Source organism: Giraffa tippelskirchi, chromosome 4, assembly GCF_054371585.1.
Source record: "Giraffa tippelskirchi isolate mGirTip1 chromosome 4, T2T-mGirTip1v1.2.pri, whole genome shotgun sequence".
NCBI classification, from domain to species: Eukaryota; Metazoa; Chordata; class Mammalia; order Artiodactyla; family Giraffidae; genus Giraffa; species Giraffa tippelskirchi.
Genome location: NC_137278.1, coordinates 202033757 through 202053402, shown reverse-complemented (window position 1 = coordinate 202053402; position 19646 = coordinate 202033757). Strand labels below are relative to the sequence as shown.

At 52.4% G+C, this 19646-nt stretch overlaps 1 protein-coding gene across 23 annotated transcripts in view; it reads left to right on the top strand.

Annotated features, from left to right (window-relative positions):
• MICAL3 (microtubule associated monooxygenase, calponin and LIM domain containing 3) overlaps positions 1-19646 on the top strand; it is a 150745-nt gene that overhangs the window by 62884 nt on the left and 68215 nt on the right. For 16 of the 23 annotated variants that reach the window (XR_014082088.1, XR_014082085.1, XR_014082092.1 and 13 more), the window contains exons 2-7: positions 11807-12143; positions 13526-13733; positions 15789-15905; positions 16319-16420; positions 16932-17087; positions 18017-18117. Coding sequence is in view for 16 of the 23 variants with exons in the window: in XM_081589954.1 (XP_081446080.1) it covers positions 11880-12143; positions 13526-13733; positions 15789-15905; positions 16319-16420; positions 16932-17087; positions 18017-18117 (948 nt within the window). In the remaining 7 variants the exon portion in view is untranslated. Of the gene's footprint in view, positions 1-785; positions 1044-2186; positions 2291-8116; positions 8314-11806; positions 12144-13525; positions 13734-15788; positions 15906-16318; positions 16421-16931; positions 17088-18016; positions 18118-19646 lie in introns of those variants that run through there. The other 7 variants (XR_014082086.1, XM_081589946.1, XM_081589942.1 and 4 more) reach the window with 3 other exon arrangements.

The following is a 19646-nucleotide window of genomic DNA, read 5'->3' as shown; positions in this document are numbered from 1 at the left end:
CCTCTGTGGAGAAACCTTGGTAAGTGTTGGCCTTGAGCCCAGAGTAGTTGGAATTTTGGAGCCCAAAGGTCTCATGGCAGTTGGTTTTTGGCAATTGGTCTTTGGGAGAAAAGAAACTCAAATCTTGGCAATACTTCAGCACCCCCCCCAGACAGGATGGAGGTCATCCCTAGGGCAAGGGTGGCGTAAGTAAGAAGGAGTTGTGGGCTGTGCCCTTTCAGGAGCCTGCCAGAGTACAGCTTGAGTTCACCATATTCCTTAAGCGTAAGGAAATGAAGTTTGTTGTTACCTCCCCCCTACCCTCTTTTCTGTTTTTTTTCCTAACCAGATGGACTTTTTCCCTTGGGAAGGAGTTGGGCTGTAGCTGCGGGAGTGATCATCGATGGTCAGAGCTCAGTGGAGTCAGTAGGATTGAGAGGGCTGGCTTTGAGGAGTGTCTGATCGAGAGAAGATTGTGCTTTGCTGGGGAATTATGCCTGAGTCCCATGCCCCGCTCCCCTCTTTAAAGATTTTTTTTTTTAAATGTGGGACCAGTTTTGAAGTCTTTATTGAATTTCTTACAATATTGCTTCTGTTTTCTGTTTCGGTTTTTTGGCCACGAGACATGTGGGATGTGGGAGCTTCACTCCCTGACCAGGGATCAAACCTGCCTTGGAAGGTGAAGTCTTAACCACTGGGCTACCAGGGACATCCCAGTCCCATGCCCTCTTAAGCTAATTGGGAAGGGAAAGTGTATTCTGTAGAACTGGTTTATGATTAGCCCTCTTGGTTTATTTCTGCTTTAGAGACAACAGCTGAGAGGAGCAGCTAGCCCCACCTCTCTCCCAAGGCCCGGAGCTGAGGCAGATTGGGTCAGTTTGCCTGGTGTGTTGGTGGAGGTGAAGGGATTGTCATCAACATGTGAGAGATCTTTTTCCTCCTTTACCTGCTGGCCTCCTGAAACAGCTCCATCATCACACTCCTGTTTTACAACCAGTCGTAACACCTGCTTTATCTCCCCATTCCTTCCGTGTTTCCATCTCCAAGAACCCTATGGGCAGCCGGTGAGTTTTCTTCTGTAGACCGTCTAACCCCCGGGGAGCTTAGACATCACTGTGTTAGTGACCAGGGACCCTGTGGTATCTGAAGAAGGTGTAAATAAGGTCCTGAAATGTCAACTGGAAGCAGAAGTCCTTTTCTTAATCGAGAGCTGTCCAGAGCTGCCTTAGGTACTCCCTTTGGCCACTTCCTAGTCCTGCTCTCCACCCCTTAAGTCAATAACAAGTTAGCCACAGACAGATCATCACATGTCCTTTTTGTCCATTCTGAAATCTGTGACAGTAGACTCTGTGGCCCACATGAGCCTCTCATTTCTCTCTCTCCTCCTTCCCATTGCCACGTGTGCTGAGTGCAATACAAAAATAAGTGCCTCTTCCTGCCAGCTAGCACCCCTGAGCTGATGGGAGGCCGACCTGGGCTTTACCCCAGAGTAGTGGTGAGTGTGGAGGGGAGGAGGGGCGGCCCAGGTGAGCAGGAGCACAGGGGTGGAGGGCAGGGAGTGACGGCCGTGCTGTGTGCGGGAAACAGCGTGACCGCGTGTGAGGCTCCGCGCACGTGCGTCCAAGATGACTGAGGACAGCGGTCTGTGTGTGGATGGGAGGAAGCAAGGCGGCTGCTAGACCTTTTGGGCCTTGTGAACCTTGCTAAGGCTTTGGATTACTTCCTGGAAACAGTGGGGTGGGGGGGATGTAGCAGATCACATTTAAGGGAAGAGATAATGTTTTCTCTTTGAAAAGTACACTCAGCGCTCCTGTGGGGAGTTTAAGATTGAGAGGCAGTTGGTAATGGTCCAAGCTGGAGACCACAGGTGTTCCATCAGAATACAGATAGGGAGATGCTTTGTAACCCAGAGGTCCTAGAGAGTTCGAATCAACAGGTCTTTGCTCTTGGGTGATTGGACACAGAGCAGGGTCTGAAATGACCCCCAGTCTTCGTTGGTGGATGGACAGTGGTGGCATCTCACTACATAGGGGGAGAGAGCCAGGGAAGAGAACAGAGTGTCCCGTGTGCACTGCTTGGTCTGGGACCCCGTGAAGTGTCTGCATGAAGATGGCCAATAGCATTTGGCTGTCAGGAGCAAGGTCAGCAAAGATAGAAGTGTGGGGGGGTCGTCCAGTTTAAGAAGAGAGGGGGGCAGCCAAAACAGCTGTAGCTGTGTGAGGGAGCTGAGCAGTGTGGGAACAGTTAGTGAGTGAGAGCAAGAGGCTGAGCCAGGGAGAGGAGAATTTCCAGGAAGAGCTCCAGAGAGCAAGTAAGTGAGATAAGGACTGAAGTGTCAGCCTTTCACGCCGCCCTTGGTGGAGTGATGGAGACAGAAGCCAGACTGAGTGGCAGGGGAAGGTGACAGGGCCTTGCCAGGGGGTCCAGCCGTGGGGACAGGCGGGTAGAGGGGAGTTAGGAGGACAGCAGGAGACAGCAGAAGGGAGGGGCCGCAGCTGGAGATGTGCGCAGGGTGGGGGTGCAGGAAGGTAGGAGTGGGGAGGACGGGCGGGTGCACAGGATGTGAATGACTTGATGCCCTGAGCTGTGCACTTAAGGATGGCCCAGTTAGGAGGACACGTTCAATTGTAGATGGAGCCAGATTCAGAGAACACAGGGCCTCTGACTGGCGGGACATCCCTTGGGGTGCAAGGACAGTGAGTGCAGGCGGAGAGGGGAAGGCGCTGCCTCTGCTCCTGCAGGCAGGGGCACCGAGAGTGGGCAGATGGGCATGGATGGGGGCCTGAATCTGTGCTAGCACTACCCCCGCGCCAGGCTGCAGGTCACAGCTCAGTGTGGCCGCATCAGTGTGTGCTGCCGGCTTGTTTTCGTCCTATAGCTCGGAGGCGTCGCCTCCCCACCCCACTTCTGAAGCTGGTGTGTCAGATGCCTAGCTGTCTGTCGCTGCTCCCCCCTTCTCCACCTAATCCCTGGGCACCTTGTCAGAAGCTGGTGAGCGGTGCCGCTCCCCTTTGTTGTCAGCCCCGAGGGAGGGCTGCAGACACCCTGGCTTATGACAGCAGCATGGATTTCTGAAGCAGATTTCACACGCGCTCACACACACACACGCACACACACACACACACAGACAACTTGGATCTGGAAAGCTTGTAGGTCCTTCACTTTATCTTTTGGGGCAGGTGGGCTGGGAGCTGCCATGTAGCATTTCCTGACACTGATAAATGCTTCTTCTCTGGAACCAGATTCTTTCATGGGGGGGCAGTAACTCTGAAACTGTTTGGCTGCTAAAACAAAGCTGCCTCCAGGTCTCAGCTCCTCTCCTGCTGGGCGGGGCCCGTGTGAGCAGCTGTGGCCTTGGAGAAGGCCCGGGCCCCCTCGTAGGACCCCAGGCATGCATGTTCCTGCTCTCAGCCCGGTGGCTCTGACCGCGTTTTCGCTTGATTCCTCCTCCTCTCACGTCCCAGCAGAGTTCTGCCTGAGCCCCCAATGCCACCCGTCTGTGCGCTGATCCGAGAGGCACTTGTGTGCTGCTCTGAGTCAGGAATGGGTTCTGGGTGCGACCGTGCAGCCGGGAGCAAAGTGCAAAAGTCCTTGTTCTCACAGAGTTCACATTTCAGAGAGGAGGACCAGCAGTAAATAGCATTTACAGTACGTCAGATTCCGGTGAGTGCTTCGGGGGAAAACAGAAAGAAGATGAGCCGGTGCGGGTCAGGGAGGGCCACCCCAAGAAGGCGACACCCGAATAACAGCCAAGGGTGGTGAAGGTGCGTCACACACGTGCCAGCCCTTCAGAAGACGTGCGCCCGGGCAGAGCGAGGTTTTCCTCTGTTCCCACGATGTTTCTAGGACCTGACACAGTGCTCAGCACGCAGCGGCTGCTCGGTAGTGTGCTCGGCACGCACAACTCGGCCTGGAGGAGAGTATTTCAGATGGAGGGGCAGTGAGGGCTTGCTGGCAGCAAGGAGGCCTGTGTGGCTGAGGGGCGCAGGAGGAGAAGTGAGAGGGTGAGGGCAGGGGTGTGGGCTCCTGGCACCTTCTCAGGGGGTCTGTGAGCTGAAAACTACTCTCACGGTAACGCTAGGCTGGAGGGGCTTGTCTGTTCACGAGCGTGTGGTGGGGTTTTCTAGAGGCTGCGTGATATGTGATATGCAGCAGATGGAGAGTGCGGGAAGCAGGTGTGAGAGCCCAGTTGTCTTGTTAGACATTGTCACTCTAATCGCTAAATTTTTGTTTTGAAAAATATTTTATGGAAAAGAATCTTAATTATGTTACTATGTTTTAAGTTCAGTCACTCAGTTGTGTCCGCCTCTGCGACCCCATAGCCTGCAGCACGCCAGGCTTCCCTGTCCTTCACCAACTCTCAGAGCTTGCTCAAACTCAGGTCCATTTAGTCGGTGATGCCATCCAACCATCTCATCCTCTGTCATCCCCTTCTCTTGCCTTCAGTCTTTCCAAGCATTGGTCTTTTCCAAGGAGTCAGTTCTTCGCATCCGGTGGCCAAAATATTGGACCTTCCACTTCAGCATCAGTCCTTCCAATGAATATTCAGGACTGATTTCCTTTAGGATGGACTGATTGGATCTTCTTGCAGTCCAAGGGACTCTAAAGAGTCTTCTCTAATATCACAGTTCAAAAGCATCACTTTTTCGGTGCTCAGCTTTTTTTTATAGCCCAACTCTCACATCCATACATGACTATTGGAAAAACCATAGCTTTGACTAGATGGACTTTTGTTGGCAAAGTAATGTCTCTGCTTTTTAACATGCTGTCGAGATTGGTCATGACTTTTCTTCCGAGGAGCAGGCATCTTTTAATTTCACGGCTGCAGTGATTTTGGAGCCCAAGAAAATAAAGTCTGTCACAGTTTCCATTGTTTCCCCATCTATTTGCCACGAAGTGATGGGACCTGATGCCATGTAGGCCATTGTAAAAATGTTGGCTTTAGTGCTGCGTTGGGAGCTTTGTCCGTCTGAGGGGCAGAGTCCTGGAGGGGTCTCCCTGCAGCCCCGCCGCTATCCTTGTGGGGGTGTCATGTCCCTTTGGGCTGCCACAGGGGCCTCTAATCAGCAGAGCCTCTTGAGCAGCTGCTCTGTGCCTGGAGCTGGGTACACGGGGCCGAGCTCCAAGGAGCAGAGCCTGCCTGTGTACAAGTAGACAGCTTTTGGCCGTGCTTTTCCACAACCTCAGTGAGCGTCTCTCCCCAGCCAGGGGCCCTTTCCTCTCCTGCCCACCTGGATCCTCATGGCCCTCAGACTCTTGGTCTCTGTCCCGCAGCTCTGGACTCTTGGTAGTGACTAGGCTGAGGTTCCCCTCCTGTCCTGCCCGAGTCCCTACGCCAAGTCGAGTAGTGCTGGATGACTCGCAGATGCTTTGTGGTCCATCGCTCCCTGAGAGGTGCCACTGAAGGATGCAGGTTGGGGAGCAGAAACTCGGAGTCCCTGTGACACCAGAGCACCCTGGCCTTTGTTGACTGAAGGGCTCCGTCTCAAAGAGGCGATGCGGTGATACATTGTAAGAAGAAAAAGAATCCTGGCTGTGTCTCCTGGCTTATGTCACCTGAAGCTGCCTTTCTGGGGGCTCTGTGCCTGGCGGCCTTGCATCATTCTGACGGCACTGTTTCTCAAGCTGTGTCTCGAGTGGTTCTTCCTTCGTGGCAGCTCGGGCCTTGGGCTCTAGGGACAGAACCTGGCTGCACCACTCTCCTGATGTGTGACTGTTAAGTGTCTTCAAGCAGCACTTTCCTGTCTGCAAAACGCAGGTGGTAGATTGTGGCGGAGGCTGAGATGTGGTCTGGATCTGACCACTAGTAACTCCTCAGTGTTGGCCGCTTTCACGACAGTCCTTGTATCTTTCTTGTGAACGTTGGAGTTTGACAGGAACTTGCTGGCGGGTCTTCTCCTTCAGCCTCTCCTGCCCAGTGCCCTGGTCACACCCTCTGGGACAGGTGGGGGTGGGTGGGGGGAACAGAGGAGGCTTCACCACATTCTTCTTTCTTTCAAAAGACAGAGCTGTCTTGAGTTCTCTCATTCTGTTATGTGAGTAGCCACTTACTTAGCTGAATGTAACCTTTTGTGGATGGGATTATCAACTACTAGTTAATAATAACACTTCTGTCATTTACTGGATCTGGCTGTGTACCCAGCACTGCTAACGTTTTGCATTCATTACCTCAATTCCTGCAAAAAACCTGTGATTCATTGCACATTGCCTTCACTTTGCAGGTGAAGATAACTTCCTGAGACCCCGGGACTGGGGCAAGTGTTCTTTTTGATTCTTTGTTTTTCTGGGTTGTCTAGGGGTAGGCAACTGCGTTTGCATCAGCATCAGCTGTTACGTTTACTGGTGTTTGGTTCTGACTTGGACTTTCTTTCTAGTATTTGCTTGGGGTGACAAAGGGCAGGGGTCATTTCTTTTTAAAGTTCAGTTTTATATATATTTTATTTCTTGCTCTTTCGATATTTTATTTTTATGATCCTATATATATATATTTACAGAAATTTTTTGATTGATATATAGCTTATCTGTGCTGTATAGCATGGTGACTCAGTTGTACACATATATATTCTTTTTGTGTTTTCTCTTCCCTTATGGTTTATCACAAGATATTGAGTATATAGTTCCCTGTGCTGTACAGTAGGACCTTGTTGTTTACCTGCTCTAAGTATAATGGTTTGCATTTACCAACCCCAAATTCCATAGCTATCCCTCTCCCCCCCAACTTCCCCCTTGTCAACCACAGGTCTGTTCTCTATGAGCAGAAGTCATTTCTGACTCATTGGTCAACTGTGTAGGTGTTTTTCCTGAAGAAACAGGTTGTTGTTGAACAAAGTAAAATAAAGGTTTTGAGAAGATACAGTATTGGGGATTAGTGTTGTTCAGAATTGGAGACTTGGAGGAGAACCCAGAGGTCATGGTCCAAGCTCTTCCTGGCCCCCTCTAGAGAGGGCTGTTTCACAGCCAAGAATAAGGTGACATGAGGGCCCATAGCAGAGTGCTGCATTCATAATTGCTCTTCCTGCCCAGCCATCTGCTGTTGGATAGCCCTCACGTTAGATAGAAGTTTCCTCTGTCACCTCCATCTACTACTCCTCCTCCTCCCCAGCCACACAGGGGCCCCAGACAGATGCCCTTGTCAACTCCAAGACACTAGAGTGTTTCCGCTGGAGCTGCAGAGACTCAGTCCCTGCCCTGAGCCGGCCGGGGCGGGGAATGCTCAGTCATGTGCTTGTGGAATTAGGACCTGTGGGCGGGACTAAAGAGCAGAACCAGGGAGTGGGGAGGGCCACCGGGAGGCTTCTGTGTCCTCAGCGTCCTGCCAAGTGTTCATCTGATGCTAAATAGGTTGGAAAGTCAGAGGAGAACAGAGGATGGAGCGAAGGCAGGAACGAGAATCATGAAAAGGTCTGCTTTCCTTCTTGTGTTGTGAGCTGCTTCCTGGGAACCAGAGAACCTCATCCCGGGGCCATGAGGGATGAGAGGGCTTTGGGACTGGAGCTGGGAAGCAGCTGAGGTGACAAGGAGCTTCATTCCCAGATGATCTGATAGCTGCCCCAGGCGAGGGACTCTGTCCCCATCCACAGATGATGGTAGTGGCCTGGGTGGTTCTTTTTAGAGAGACTGATCAAGAACACAAGGCATTTGGCCACCTTGGTCCTTGTTTCTGCAAACACGAAGAAATCTCTATAATTTTCCTCCTAATGACATTCTAAAACAAGCCTTCCTGTCTGCCTTCCTTCTAAGGTCTGTTCAGACAAGCTGCACCTCTGAGTGCACTAGGAAGGGAGAGTTTCATAGATTGCTTCGTACGAGTCAGCTTTGCACACATGCTGGTATATTAGTAGTGGAGAGGCTCAGGAGAAATTTAACCAAACTTGGCTCTGATTTCTTATCCTTGAAGTATAATTGTCATTTTGTTGTTTTGATTCTCTTTCCTTTTTCTATTTTTAAAAACAAATCTCCCCCACCCCTCAAGTAACCACCCATATATTCTCAGAGCCAGAAATTGAGTGTTCTCAAACCAGCCATGAGTCAGTGACAGCCTCTTGCTCTTATAAATAGAAACATAGACTCTGTTCCCGTGTGTTCTTCATAGGCTGTCTCTCCAGCACTTTCCTTCACAGCCAAGGAATGTGCTTCTGAGTCAGCGGTCAGCTGCCGAGGTTGGAGCACGCAGGGCAACGCCAGCGGCAGAAACCGCACCGCCGCGGGAGACCAGGCCTCCCTTCTTCCTCCTCCAACCTCCCTCTTCAGACTCCTCGCTTTTCTTGTCCCTTCCTTCCACACGTTGACTTTTCAAACCCCCGGATTTCTGGCACCTTCCGGCCGGGTTTCCAGGTCTGTAGGTTACTGCGATCACGACTGTTGGTTTTCCCAGGCTGCTGGGACGTACACAGTACATGGGGTGGTTCAGAAGAGGCTGGGAGAAGCACGACCTGGGTTTGACCTTCAGGAATGAGGGCATGGGGGCGATGGTGGAAGGGCCTTCTGCTGTCTGCCCAGCGGCCATCAGCGTGGACCAGTGCTGGGCAGTGCCCAGGCTGCACGTGACGTCCCGCCAGCAGAGCTGCAGAACAGGCACTGGAGTGTCTCTGCTGCGGCCTCTTGGCTTGTTGAGGAGGAAAGCTGAGGCAGCCCGAGGGAATTGATCTTGTGTAGTCTTACCTCGGGTGCCTGTCACATTGTCCCAGGAGCCACCTTCCCTCCACTTATCTGCTGTCATTAGTGACCTGGGGTGAACTCCCTTGGACGGGCACTTCCGCTGTGTGCCTCCGACTGGAGCCGGTTCATATGAAAGCGCTTTGCATCAGCAGAGGGGGCGGGAAGCAGCAGGTGTTAATGAAGGAGTGTGTGTGTGGTGAGGTTTGAGGAAATTGGCAGCTCTTTGGAGGTATTTATTTCAAACGGGGTGGGCTACATAACAGCCAGCCAGGGGGTGTTGGCCCACACGTCAGAGTTCTTTGAAAGTAGATGCCGAGACTTCAGGAGTGGGAGAGGCTTTTAGAAATGCATGTTGCAGGATTTTGAGTGTGTTGGGGTCAGCTGGAACACAGAGGTCCCTCGGGCTCCTTGCTCATCCTGGCAGGGAGCAGAAGGCGGCTGCTGCTCTTTAGGAACAAAGAAAAATCTTTCTTGACGAGAGGCGGAGCGATCGATCGGAGTTGGTGTGTTAGTGCTTTCCAGACACTGCGACTGGAGGAGTGCCAGTCACCTGTGAACACAGGTAGGCAGGCAGGGGCCGGATCATGGGAGCCCTCTGCTGCCACATGAACGGAGCAGATACAGCTGCAGAGGTCCCGCCCTCCCCGCCCAGGGCAGGAGGCAAGGGGGGCGCCCACGGAGTACACACCCTGCGACCTCAGTTTCTAGTCACTGGCTGGCTGTTCCCCTTTTCTCCACCTCTGGACGAACACATCTGTTTTTTTCTGCCACTTAACAAGCTTTGACCACCTGACATTTCTAAGATGAGCATTGGCTTGTAAGAAAAAGAATGGACTCTTGAGAAATTTTAACATATTTCTCTTGCTGCGTTCTACTATCTAGAATAAACTTTTGCTTTGGGGAAACTGAAAGTTAGTTCTGTTTCTTGCTGAACTCTTGGCCACAGGGGTGCTGGGAAAGGCTGTATTTTTAGCAGTGTGTGTAGGAGGTTGTTGAGTTAGTGACGTATGTAAGATGAGAAGCAAGTCAGTGTGTCTCAGGTAAAGAATTATTGTCGTTGGCCTCCACAGAACAGGTCACGGCATCCAGCCCCATCGCTTCATGGCACGTAGATGGGGAAACAATGGAAACAGTGACGGACTTTATTTTGTTTGGCTCCAAAATCACTGCAGATGGTGACTGCAGCCATGAAATTAAAAGACACTTGCTTCTTAAAAGAAAAGCTATGACAAACCTAGATAACATATTAAAAAGCAGAGACGTTACTTTGCTGACAAATGTCTGTATAGTCCAAAGCTGTGGTTTTTCCAGTAGTCATGTATGGATGTAAGAGTTGGACCAGAAAGAACGCTTAGCATGAAAGAATTGATTGCTTTCGAACTGTGGTGTTGGAGAAGACTCTTGAGAGTCTCTTGGACAGCAAGGAAATCAAACCAGTCTATCGTAAAGGAAATCAAGCCTGAATATCCATTGGAAGGACTGAAGCTGAAGTTCCAATACTTTGGTCACCTGATGTGAAGAGCCAACTAAATGGAATAGACCCTGATTCTGGGAAAGATTGAGGGCAGGAGGAGAAAGGGATGACAGAGGATAAGATGGTTGGATGGCATCACCGACTCGATGGACATGAGTTTGAGCAAGCTCTGGGAGACGGTGATAGACAGGGAAGCCTGGCCTGCTGCAGTCCATGGGGTCACAAAGAGTTGGACACGACTGAGTGACTCAACAACAACAACAGCCACAGAAAGTGAGGAGTGTTGTGTCTGGTGACGCGGGAAACACAGGGGAAATGGCAGTTCTTTGTATCTAGGTTAAACCACCCACACCCTCAGTTGATCTGGTTTAACTTTATAATACATGGCAAGGTATGGGGAGAAGCTTCTCACCTTCTGAGAGCTTTAGGATGAGGAAGGTGGGTCTCTTCTGTGGCACTGCTTCCGGACAGAGCTGGGAGGCAGGCAGGTGGCGTCCTCAGCAGACAGTTGGTGGCTCCCTTTGCCCTCCGCTCCCTCCCTGGATAGTGGGTCACTCCTGCTTCTACAGAGCTGAGCTCCGGGGAGGCCCTGTGTGTCACTCAGTGGGAGGCGGGGACGCGCCTGGGGGGCCGCTCACCTGGAGCCCCAGCAGTGAGTCCTGTGGCCGGGAGGGCGTCTCACACTGAGCTCAATCGTCTTCTCTCACCTCCTCACTTACTCAGGGGAGAGCTGGGCTGAGGGAGGCAGCGGTGTCCTTGGGGTGTCTGCACGTGGACCCCAGGCCATGCTGCTGCTCGTCTTATTGGCCTGCCCTGCTTCTCTGCTGTCCCGCCGCCCTGGCCCTTGTCCCCTTGCCTCCCAGCTCCCGACAGTAATTCTAGGTGGTGATGGTACGTGAACGTGGTCCTCTTAGGCCTCCCTGCTCCCTCCTTTGGGTCTGTACCATGTTCACTTAACCTCCTCCCCCACCCACCCCGCGCCTCTGCATCTCTCCAGACAGCTGTCTCTGCTGCCGTCCCTTCCATCCGTGAGTCTTAGATCTGGCCAGAGCCCCAGGCTTACCAGGACTCTCCTGTGTGATCTGACCAGCCTTGAGTGGGTGGCTCCCACCTGGACGCCGGGCCCCCTGGGCCTCAGCCAACTGCCTAGTGCGCCCCTCCACCGAGGCAGCTCAGATGTAACAGGGTCAGAGGGGAGCTCGCCGCCCCCCACCCCCAGATGAGTGTTTCTCTTTGTCACGCCTTGGCCTGGTGTCACCGTTCACTCAGTCCTTTCGTCTGTAAGATCCCCTTGCAAGCCTTCCACTTTTCTTCCTCCATGTCCTGTGCTTCTCCCCTGCTGGCTGACACTTGCTCCTCCTGGAAAGCTCAGCTGTTGTCCCTCAGAGGCCCATCTCGGGTGAGGACCCCTTCCCTGTGATGGGGCCTCTGCCCGTGTCCCCCAGCCCCGTGCCTCTCTCTCTCTGATGCTCAGCAGAGCGTGAGCCTGTCTCACCCACTCGGCTGTGACGTCCCTGACAGCAGCCGTGGTCTTGCTCCTCTCCATTCCTGGGGCCTCAGATGGTGCCTGGCATGTGGAGGGCAGACCGCAGGTTACGTTGTCTAATGAATGACTGCTGCACTTGGGAACTGTCTCCTAGAAGATGTTTCTAGATACTGACCCGGATGTGCTAACCATTCCTTTTTCTTTATTAGGTTAATGTGACGGCGTCAGGCGGATCCTCAGCCCTCCCCCGCCCCATCTGTCTGGGGCGCCGAGAGTGGGGACATGGAGGAGAGTAAGAACGAGGCCACGAATCGGGCCCACGTCCTCTTTGACCGCTTTGTGCAGGCCACCACCTGCAAGGGGACCCTCAAGGCCTTCCAAGAGCTCTGCGACTACCTGGAACTGAAGCCTAAGGACCACCGCTCCTTTTATCACAAGCTCAAGTCCAAGCTTAACTACTGGAAAGCCAAGGCCCTCTGGGCAAAGCTGGACAAGCGGGGCAGCCACAAAGACTACAAGAAGGGAAAGGTGTGCACGAACACCAAGGTAGGGCCTGGGACTCGCTGGCGAAGGAGAGAGCACCGGGTGGAGGCAGCCTGTGAGGACAGGTGGGGTCAGCCACAGCCTGGGGAGGCGTCAGGCTCACCCCGCGCGCGGGTCCTCTGCCTGTGTTCATTCGACCGTTCCTCCTGCCCCGCTCTCACCCCATGGATTGACACAGGAGCATGGGGGTCTCAGCTACTGAGAACTACCCTGAAGTCCAATGGGATGGGGGCTGTTTGATTTTGCTGCAGCTCTGGCTGACTCTCACGCTGTTAAGAGGACGTAGGCCACTGAGCACAGAGGTAGCCAGGCCCTGTTGGGGTCCTATCTGCCTGGGTAGCCTGGTGCTTGGCAGAGCAGCCTCTGGACTCAGTGTCTGGTAAGGTGTGCAGAGTATTGGCCAACTTGGGGATTCCCCATAGGCTTCAGACCTCTTTTCATCCGTTTTCCAGAGGCCTGTGTCGATAAGCAAGGGCTTCATAAGCCAAAGGATTTCTTTTGCTTTCTTCACAATCTAGAGAAATCTTAGGCAAAGACCTAAGATGTCCACTCATGTGTGCTGGAGGAGGTGTGGGGAGTGGAGAAGGATAACACATTCTGTGTTTTCCTCATTATGTAAGAGCACTTTCTGTGAGAAGCTGGAAAAGCTAGCAGGGAAAGGAAGTTGCAGATGACGTTAGGATTGCTGTTACTATATTTCATGAGCCTTAACTTGCCCTTTGCGGGTTTGCATTTGGGTAGGTATTCATACACAGAATTCAAGTAATTCAAGGGCATGACTCTTGTGAGTGTGCTCTAGAGTTTTATTAAGAATGAAGGGAATTTGAAGCCAGAGGCAGTGCCTGTCTCTCTCCTGGACATGCATGTGAACTAGTCCAGTGTGCAGTGTCAGCCTGAGTCCTTCTCTAGAACATGGATCTTCAAGAACTCTCTTCAGCACAGAAAGCTCTAACTCCTGAGGATTACCTCCTGGGAGTCTTTCAAGTGGTAGGTCCATCCAGGACCCAGGTTTGCTTGGCTGTGTGTTTAGTGATCTGTGTCTCCTCAAGCAGACAGAGATCTGCTTAACTTACAAGGCTTCCAAGAGGTTTTCTCCTGTTGATGAGAGGTGACATGTGAGTTTCATCCTGTGTTGATGTCATGGCCCAGGTAAACATGAGCTGCAGGTGCCCTGTCTGAGTTTCTGTCCAGCAGTGAAAGTCATGTCCTCCTCCACCTAGAGCGCTCATAGCTTCTCTCTGAAGCTATTGTGGGCGCTCCACTCTGACCCAGATGGGAGTGAAGGTTTGTTGGTAATGGGGAGAATAGCCCTGGGGGGCTTTAGGGAATGGTGGTCATGAGGGCAAGAGTGCTGCCTTTGCCCTGAAAGCAGCTGTGTCTTTCAGTGTCTCATCATTGGAGCCGGCCCCTGTGGTCTCCGCACAGCCATCGATTTGTCCTTGCTGGGAGCTAAGGTGGTCGTCATTGAGAAACGAGATGCCTTCTCCCGCAACAATGTCTTGCACCTCTGGCCGTTCACCATACATGACCTGCGAGGTCTGGGTGCCAAGAAGTTCTACGGCAAGTTCTGTGCTGGGGCCATCGACCACATCAGTAAGTAAGATCAGCTCTCGTGTGGGATGCTGCCTCTGCCCTCTGCCCACTTCTTGGGACAACAGTAGACAGATTCTAGAAGCCGGTGTGCCCTGTCATAGTTCGTGTCTGTTGTGTAGAGAGTGCGCTTGACTTGGAGTCGGTGTACCTGCCCCCGGGGGTTCTGTAACCTGAGATTCTGAAGTGCCAACGTGTCTCTTGCAAAATGAGTTTAGCTTAAGCAGCTCTAAGGTCCTGGGCTCTCACTGAGCACTGGCAGTGGGTGGGGTGGGCACTGGGGCCAGGCTGGGAAACAGACCTCCAGTGTGGGCTTTGACCCTCTGGTGGTTCGTAGTCCAGAGGGAGAGACCCGAGGTGTGGGCTCACTGTGATGCAGCGCTGTGGATACCCTCCTGATGAGAGGGCACATGCTCTGGGGTTGGCCCTGGGGAGCGGAAGGACAGACTCCTGGTCTGGCTGTGAGTGGCCAGTCTGTAGTTGGGTGGTTCTTGCGAGGTCTGCAGCACGCATTGCGCCTGATGGACTCTGGTCCCCTCCAGGCTTGGCCTGGGCCCGTGCTTGAGTCAGTAGACGTTAATGCAGACAGTGCTTTTGTTTTCATGCTGATCTGAAAAGTGGTTCAGAACAGACTGTCTACTTTATGAGGCTGAAGTTTCGTCTGTTGATCACTGATGGTTTCAGGAAGCCTTATCAAGGAGCTGCTGTTGTGAGCTTTTCAGGTGTGTCCTGCAAACATCGACTTCAAAGCAGTTGTGCGTTTATCACATGCTGGCTGACAGATGCCACATTCCACTAGTAGCAGAAGCACTCTGTCTGTCTGTTGGGCTGTGCTGTATAAAGCATCTTGGAACTCAATTGTGTACAGCTATAGTGTGTGCCAGCAGATGATTTAAGGAGGCTGGGAGTGTGACTCGGAAGAGTAGGCAGTGGGGGAAATAACTGAGATGACTTAAAGGAGGATTAGTATGTTTCCTACCACGTTGTCACAGCCTCCAGGCACATTGGTCTTAGCAGAGGACAGGGTCGTCACATCAGTGGACTTGTCTGCCTTGTGCATGGCAGGATTTGTCTTGGAGCCCGGACCCTCTCTCAGCAGCCCTGGGCTGCTGCCGTGCCTGGCACGTGGGAGGTACTCACTGGACTTGAACAAATACATAACTCTCACTGTTTTAATGAGCAAGATTTTCTATCATTTTGAACCTTAATTCCTACAACTGTGGACCAGAGGTGGGAGGGGGACAGTAAGAGACTAAGGTTGGATGGAGGGTTCCCCTGTCAGCATATAAGGATGTGTGAAGATCAGCGAGGTACATGGTGAGAGAAGCCGTGGGCATTTCAGGAGGCAGTGGAGCCCTTTGTGTCCAGTGGGAGGTGCCCCTGGGGCCCATCGTCCACCTTCTGTGGTGAGTCCTGTCAGGGTCACAGGTTGTGCTTGGTCACTGTGGCTCTGAGCCCATCAGGGAGGATGGGGTAGGGGGGCTCTGAGCACATCAGGGAGGGGTGGAGGGCTCTGAGCCCATCAGTGAGGATTGGGGGAGGGCTCTGAGCACATCAGGGAGGGGTGGGGGTCTCTGAGCACATCAGGGAGGATGGGGCGGGGGGTCTCTGAGCACATCAAGGAGGGGTGGGGGGCTCTGAGCACATCAGGGAGGATGGGGGTTCTCTGAGCACATCAGGAAGGGGTGGGGGTTTCTGAGCACACCAGGGAGGATGGGGGGCTCTGAGCATATCAGGGAGGGTGGGGGGGCTGGAGGGCTCTGAGCACATCAGAGAGTATGGGGGAGGGGCACGTCTCCTGCTGTCTCAGTGCTTTCGTATGCTGGGAACACCTAACCCGAGAGGTGGGCATGGCCCCGTGTGTGTCTCTGGAACATCTGCACTGAGTCGTATTTGCCCTGGGAAAGGAAAGACGCTACAGGCATGGCTGGGAAAAGCCTGCTGCGTTGAGCAGCCGAGTAAACTCTGCATGCGTGGGTGGGTGGGGGAACCGGAGTAGTAATGCTGACTGTCTGCCCCGCTGAGGACCCTCACTCATGCAATCTTCTGCCCACCTAGGTATCCGTCAGCTTCAGCTAATACTTTTGAAAGTAGCCTTGATCCTAGGCATTGAGATCCACGTCAATGTGGAATTCCGAGGACTTGTGGAGCCTCCTGAGGATCAAGAAAATGAACGTGAGTGTACAAATAAGGAGGGAAAGGGGCTAGAAGAGGTGAGAAAGATTCGATCTAGGGAAGAGACGACAGGAGGCTCGGGTAGTTTTCAGAGCTGGTTAAAGGGCTTCTCCGTTTGTACAGCCTGTGTCTTTGGAGGAACTTTGATTTAATGAGGAGGCCCTGACATAGTATGAGACATGCCGCATGCTTGGATCCATTATAGAAGGTCATGTGCTGGGGATGTTCCTTTGTGAGCCTTCCTCAAGGCTTCTTTCTTTCTTTGGTTTGTGCCCCACGCTTTTATGCCTGCTGTGTTTGACATGGGATTTTGTGCCGTGTGCATACCTGGATATCTAGAGATTTGGGTGTATGAGTATCTCAGGTACATGAATGGGTCCGGTAATGACCTTCATTCTGACTTTGGTCCACAGGGATAGGTTGGCGGGCCCTGGTGCACCCCAAAACGCACCCTGTGTCAGAATATGAGTTTGAAGTGATCATCGGCGGGGATGGCCGCAGGAATACCTTGGAAGGTACTGGGTGGTCTCCTTCTCCTCCTGCTGGTTCACAGCCAGGGAAGGGTCACCCTCCCCAGGCCCTGTAAGAGCTTGTGTCCTCGGAGTGCCCACTCCTGAGACCCCTCCTCTGGTCCCTGCCTGTGCTGGTGGATGGCAGGCCCCACCAGCTGGCTCTCAGGCACTTTTCTGGGTGCAGGGAGACAGGCTGTTGTGAGCCAGGGGCACTGCAGGTCTAGACTTACTCAAGCAGATGGAGCCTCGCACCGAGTGCTGTTCTGGCCCGTCGGATTTCCAGGCGTGTGTTAGCTGTGGGTGACTTTGACGTCTTGCTGGATTGGGAAGGCTTTGGGAGGTAGACACCTTACTTCCAGACAGAGGAGAGCTGCCCTCAATTTCCCGTGATTCCCACCCCCCACACTCCCCCACGTCCTCATCAGAACCCCTCCTATTTCTCCCGTTTGACGTGAACTTCCTGCTTCTTGGGCCAGCTTTTGTCACCTCTGAAAATTTCTCCCCCACCCCCCAGGATTTCGTCGGAAAGAATTCCGTGGCAAATTGGCCATTGCCATTACAGCGAATTTTATTAACCGAAATACAACAGCAGAAGCCAAAGTGGAAGAAATCAGTGGTGTGGCTTTTATATTCAACCAAAAATTTTTCCAGGAACTGAGGGAAGCCACAGGTTGGTGTTAATACCTCCACAGCAGGAGGACAGGCTCTGAACACCGCTCTGGTCTTCGTCTGGGGCGGGGTGGGCGGGGCGGGGGTCACTGCTGCTACCGCTGTGCTGGAGCCCTCTGCGTTTCTGCACTCCCGTGCTTCGCTCTGAGCGTTATGCCCTCCGTGTCTCTGTCTCCTGCTCTGCTGTCTTTTGTGCTCATCGCTGCGGGTGGGCCGCTCCTCCTGCTTGAACCCCTTCCCCTGCCTGGCACTGGGTGCTGGTGCTCAGCGGTCGCTGTGGGTGGGGAGCCCTGGTTTGTTGAGAAGCAGACTCTAGGTGTGGAGTAGGTTTTCTTTTTCCTGAGTTCATTTGCTTCTGAAGTAAACCACGTGCCAGATAAAAATGAAGCTGTTGTATGGTAGCTTGTGAATAGATTCACTTAGACATTTTGCTGCAGTAAGAATGTGTGACAAATTGCAGTTATCTGTTTTCTAGAACAATTTCTTCCCATTGCATCTAATTTTTTAGGTTAATAGAGTTAAAGAGCCAGTAGTGCACTCTCTGCTTCCAGCATCTGGTTGTCTGTCTTGCTCGTGAGCATCTAGGAGATTCCCCTGTTGCTTCGATGAGTGTCAAAGAGGCTTAACCTGAGAACTGACTCAGACCCTCTTCCTCTAGGTTAACCTCTCCCTTCTTCCCATCCTCGTATTTCTGCTTCCTGTTGATGGCTGTTGTTAGGAAAACAGGGTGTCAGGTAAATGCAGAGCAGTATGAGGTTGACCAAGCTTCCCTCTTCTTGTGAACAAATGGGCAGCGTCTGAAGATGGGGATCAGACGCCTGTTATCTCTTTCCTGCCTGGGGTTCCAGGACCCTGGTCTCTGTGGACTGATACAGTCATTCCCGCCTCATCTCAGCAGACCCTCACGTGCATGTCTGTCCTCTGTCGCAGGGATCGACCTGGAGAACATTGTCTACTACAAAGATGACACACACTACTTCGTTATGACCGCCAAGAAGCAGAGCTTACTGGACAAAGGGGTGATACTGCATGTGAGTCATAGATTTCTTTTAAACCTCTTTTTATTTATCAGGTCATGTGATTACCAAGATAAAGAATTTTATTATCTGCTCAGTTTTTCTTGCAAAGTCATTAAAATGAGTACCTTACTCATCTCCTGGGACCGTGTATTTTGTAATCCTCTGATGTTTTTTAGTTTAACACTTTAAAAATCTCTTATTTTGGAAAATATCAAGTGTGAACAGAAATGGAGAGACTTGGGTAATGAACCCCTGTGTGCCTCTTATCCAGCTTCACAGGGATCAGCACGTGGCCAGCACTGCCTACTCCCCACTCCTGTGTGGGGCTGTGCAGAGCGATCGCAGGTAGCATTTTGTGCGTAAATATTCAGTGTAATTTTAGTGCTTCGGTTTGTGGCTTATGGTGCATTCCCATGTGACTGATTATTGGTTGGTTAATAGGTTGTCCTTTGGGAGAGGGCTGTAGAGCAAAGGGGGTTATACAGGGTAGTGGGTTTGGTGTTTCTGGGAGCTTGGGAACGGTTCTGGCTTTACTCCAGATGTGGTTACAGAGGCCCAGGGAACAGAGCCTTGATCTGGCTTTATTTGGACCTCTATGTGGCCTGACAGTGAAGACTCTTGTTTACCCGGAGTCAGGGCCAGCTAAGCCTTTTTTCCAGATGACTAATTGTGTGACATTCCCTGAGACGATGACCTGGAAATGGAATCAGAGAGCCACAGGTGGATGGTTCCTCCAGAGATGGTTCCTTGGGAGAATTTCTTAAGTCTTGCTTGGTCTGGCTGGTCTGGGTTTGAGAATTATTGTTCCTGTGATGAGTGGACAGAAGGGGCACTGAATGATGTGCTGACCGAGGCCCCTGCGGTCCCAGCACAGACTTGCGGCTGAGTGTCAGGGCACCCCGTCTCTGCAGGGTGCTGATGAGTTACACTGCTGCTTTGTCTTGAGCAGTGCTGGGGAGCAGGGAGCTTGCCCACAGTAGTCTCCTCCTCGGGGGCCTCCTGTCTATGTCTCAGCCCAGTGGCCTTTGTGTGTGTGAGAAGGGAACAGAGCAGTGGGTGCAGCCCGTGCCGCCAGAGTATATCCAGAGTGGGATATACTCAGTTGGATGTTTCATCAGGAAGAGATACCCATGAGCCTGCTGGTGTGCCTCGGGACCAAGCTAAGACTTACCATCTACCGTCCTCATCAGGACTATGGTGATCAGTTGACATTATGTTGGAACAATCTAGAATGCTGCAACCTGAAGTACTTTTCCTTATTATTTGTTTTTTTAGCACACAGGGTGTGTGCCACTGAATCTTGAGCCCACGGTGGCTACTTACTAAGAATTGAACAAACCAACCTGAGTGTGCGTGATTGCCCTTTCCATCTTGTCTGGGCAGCTGGAGGTGCCCTCAGGGACACTTGGGGAGCTCTGCTCCCCCTTGAGGAGGAGGCCTGGTCAGTGTGCAGGAACCTCTGGAGCAGAGGGGTTTCTCAGTCCTCTCTGTGGAGAGCCCTTTTTCTCTCGTCGTTTTTCTTCATTGGTGGATTACTGTGG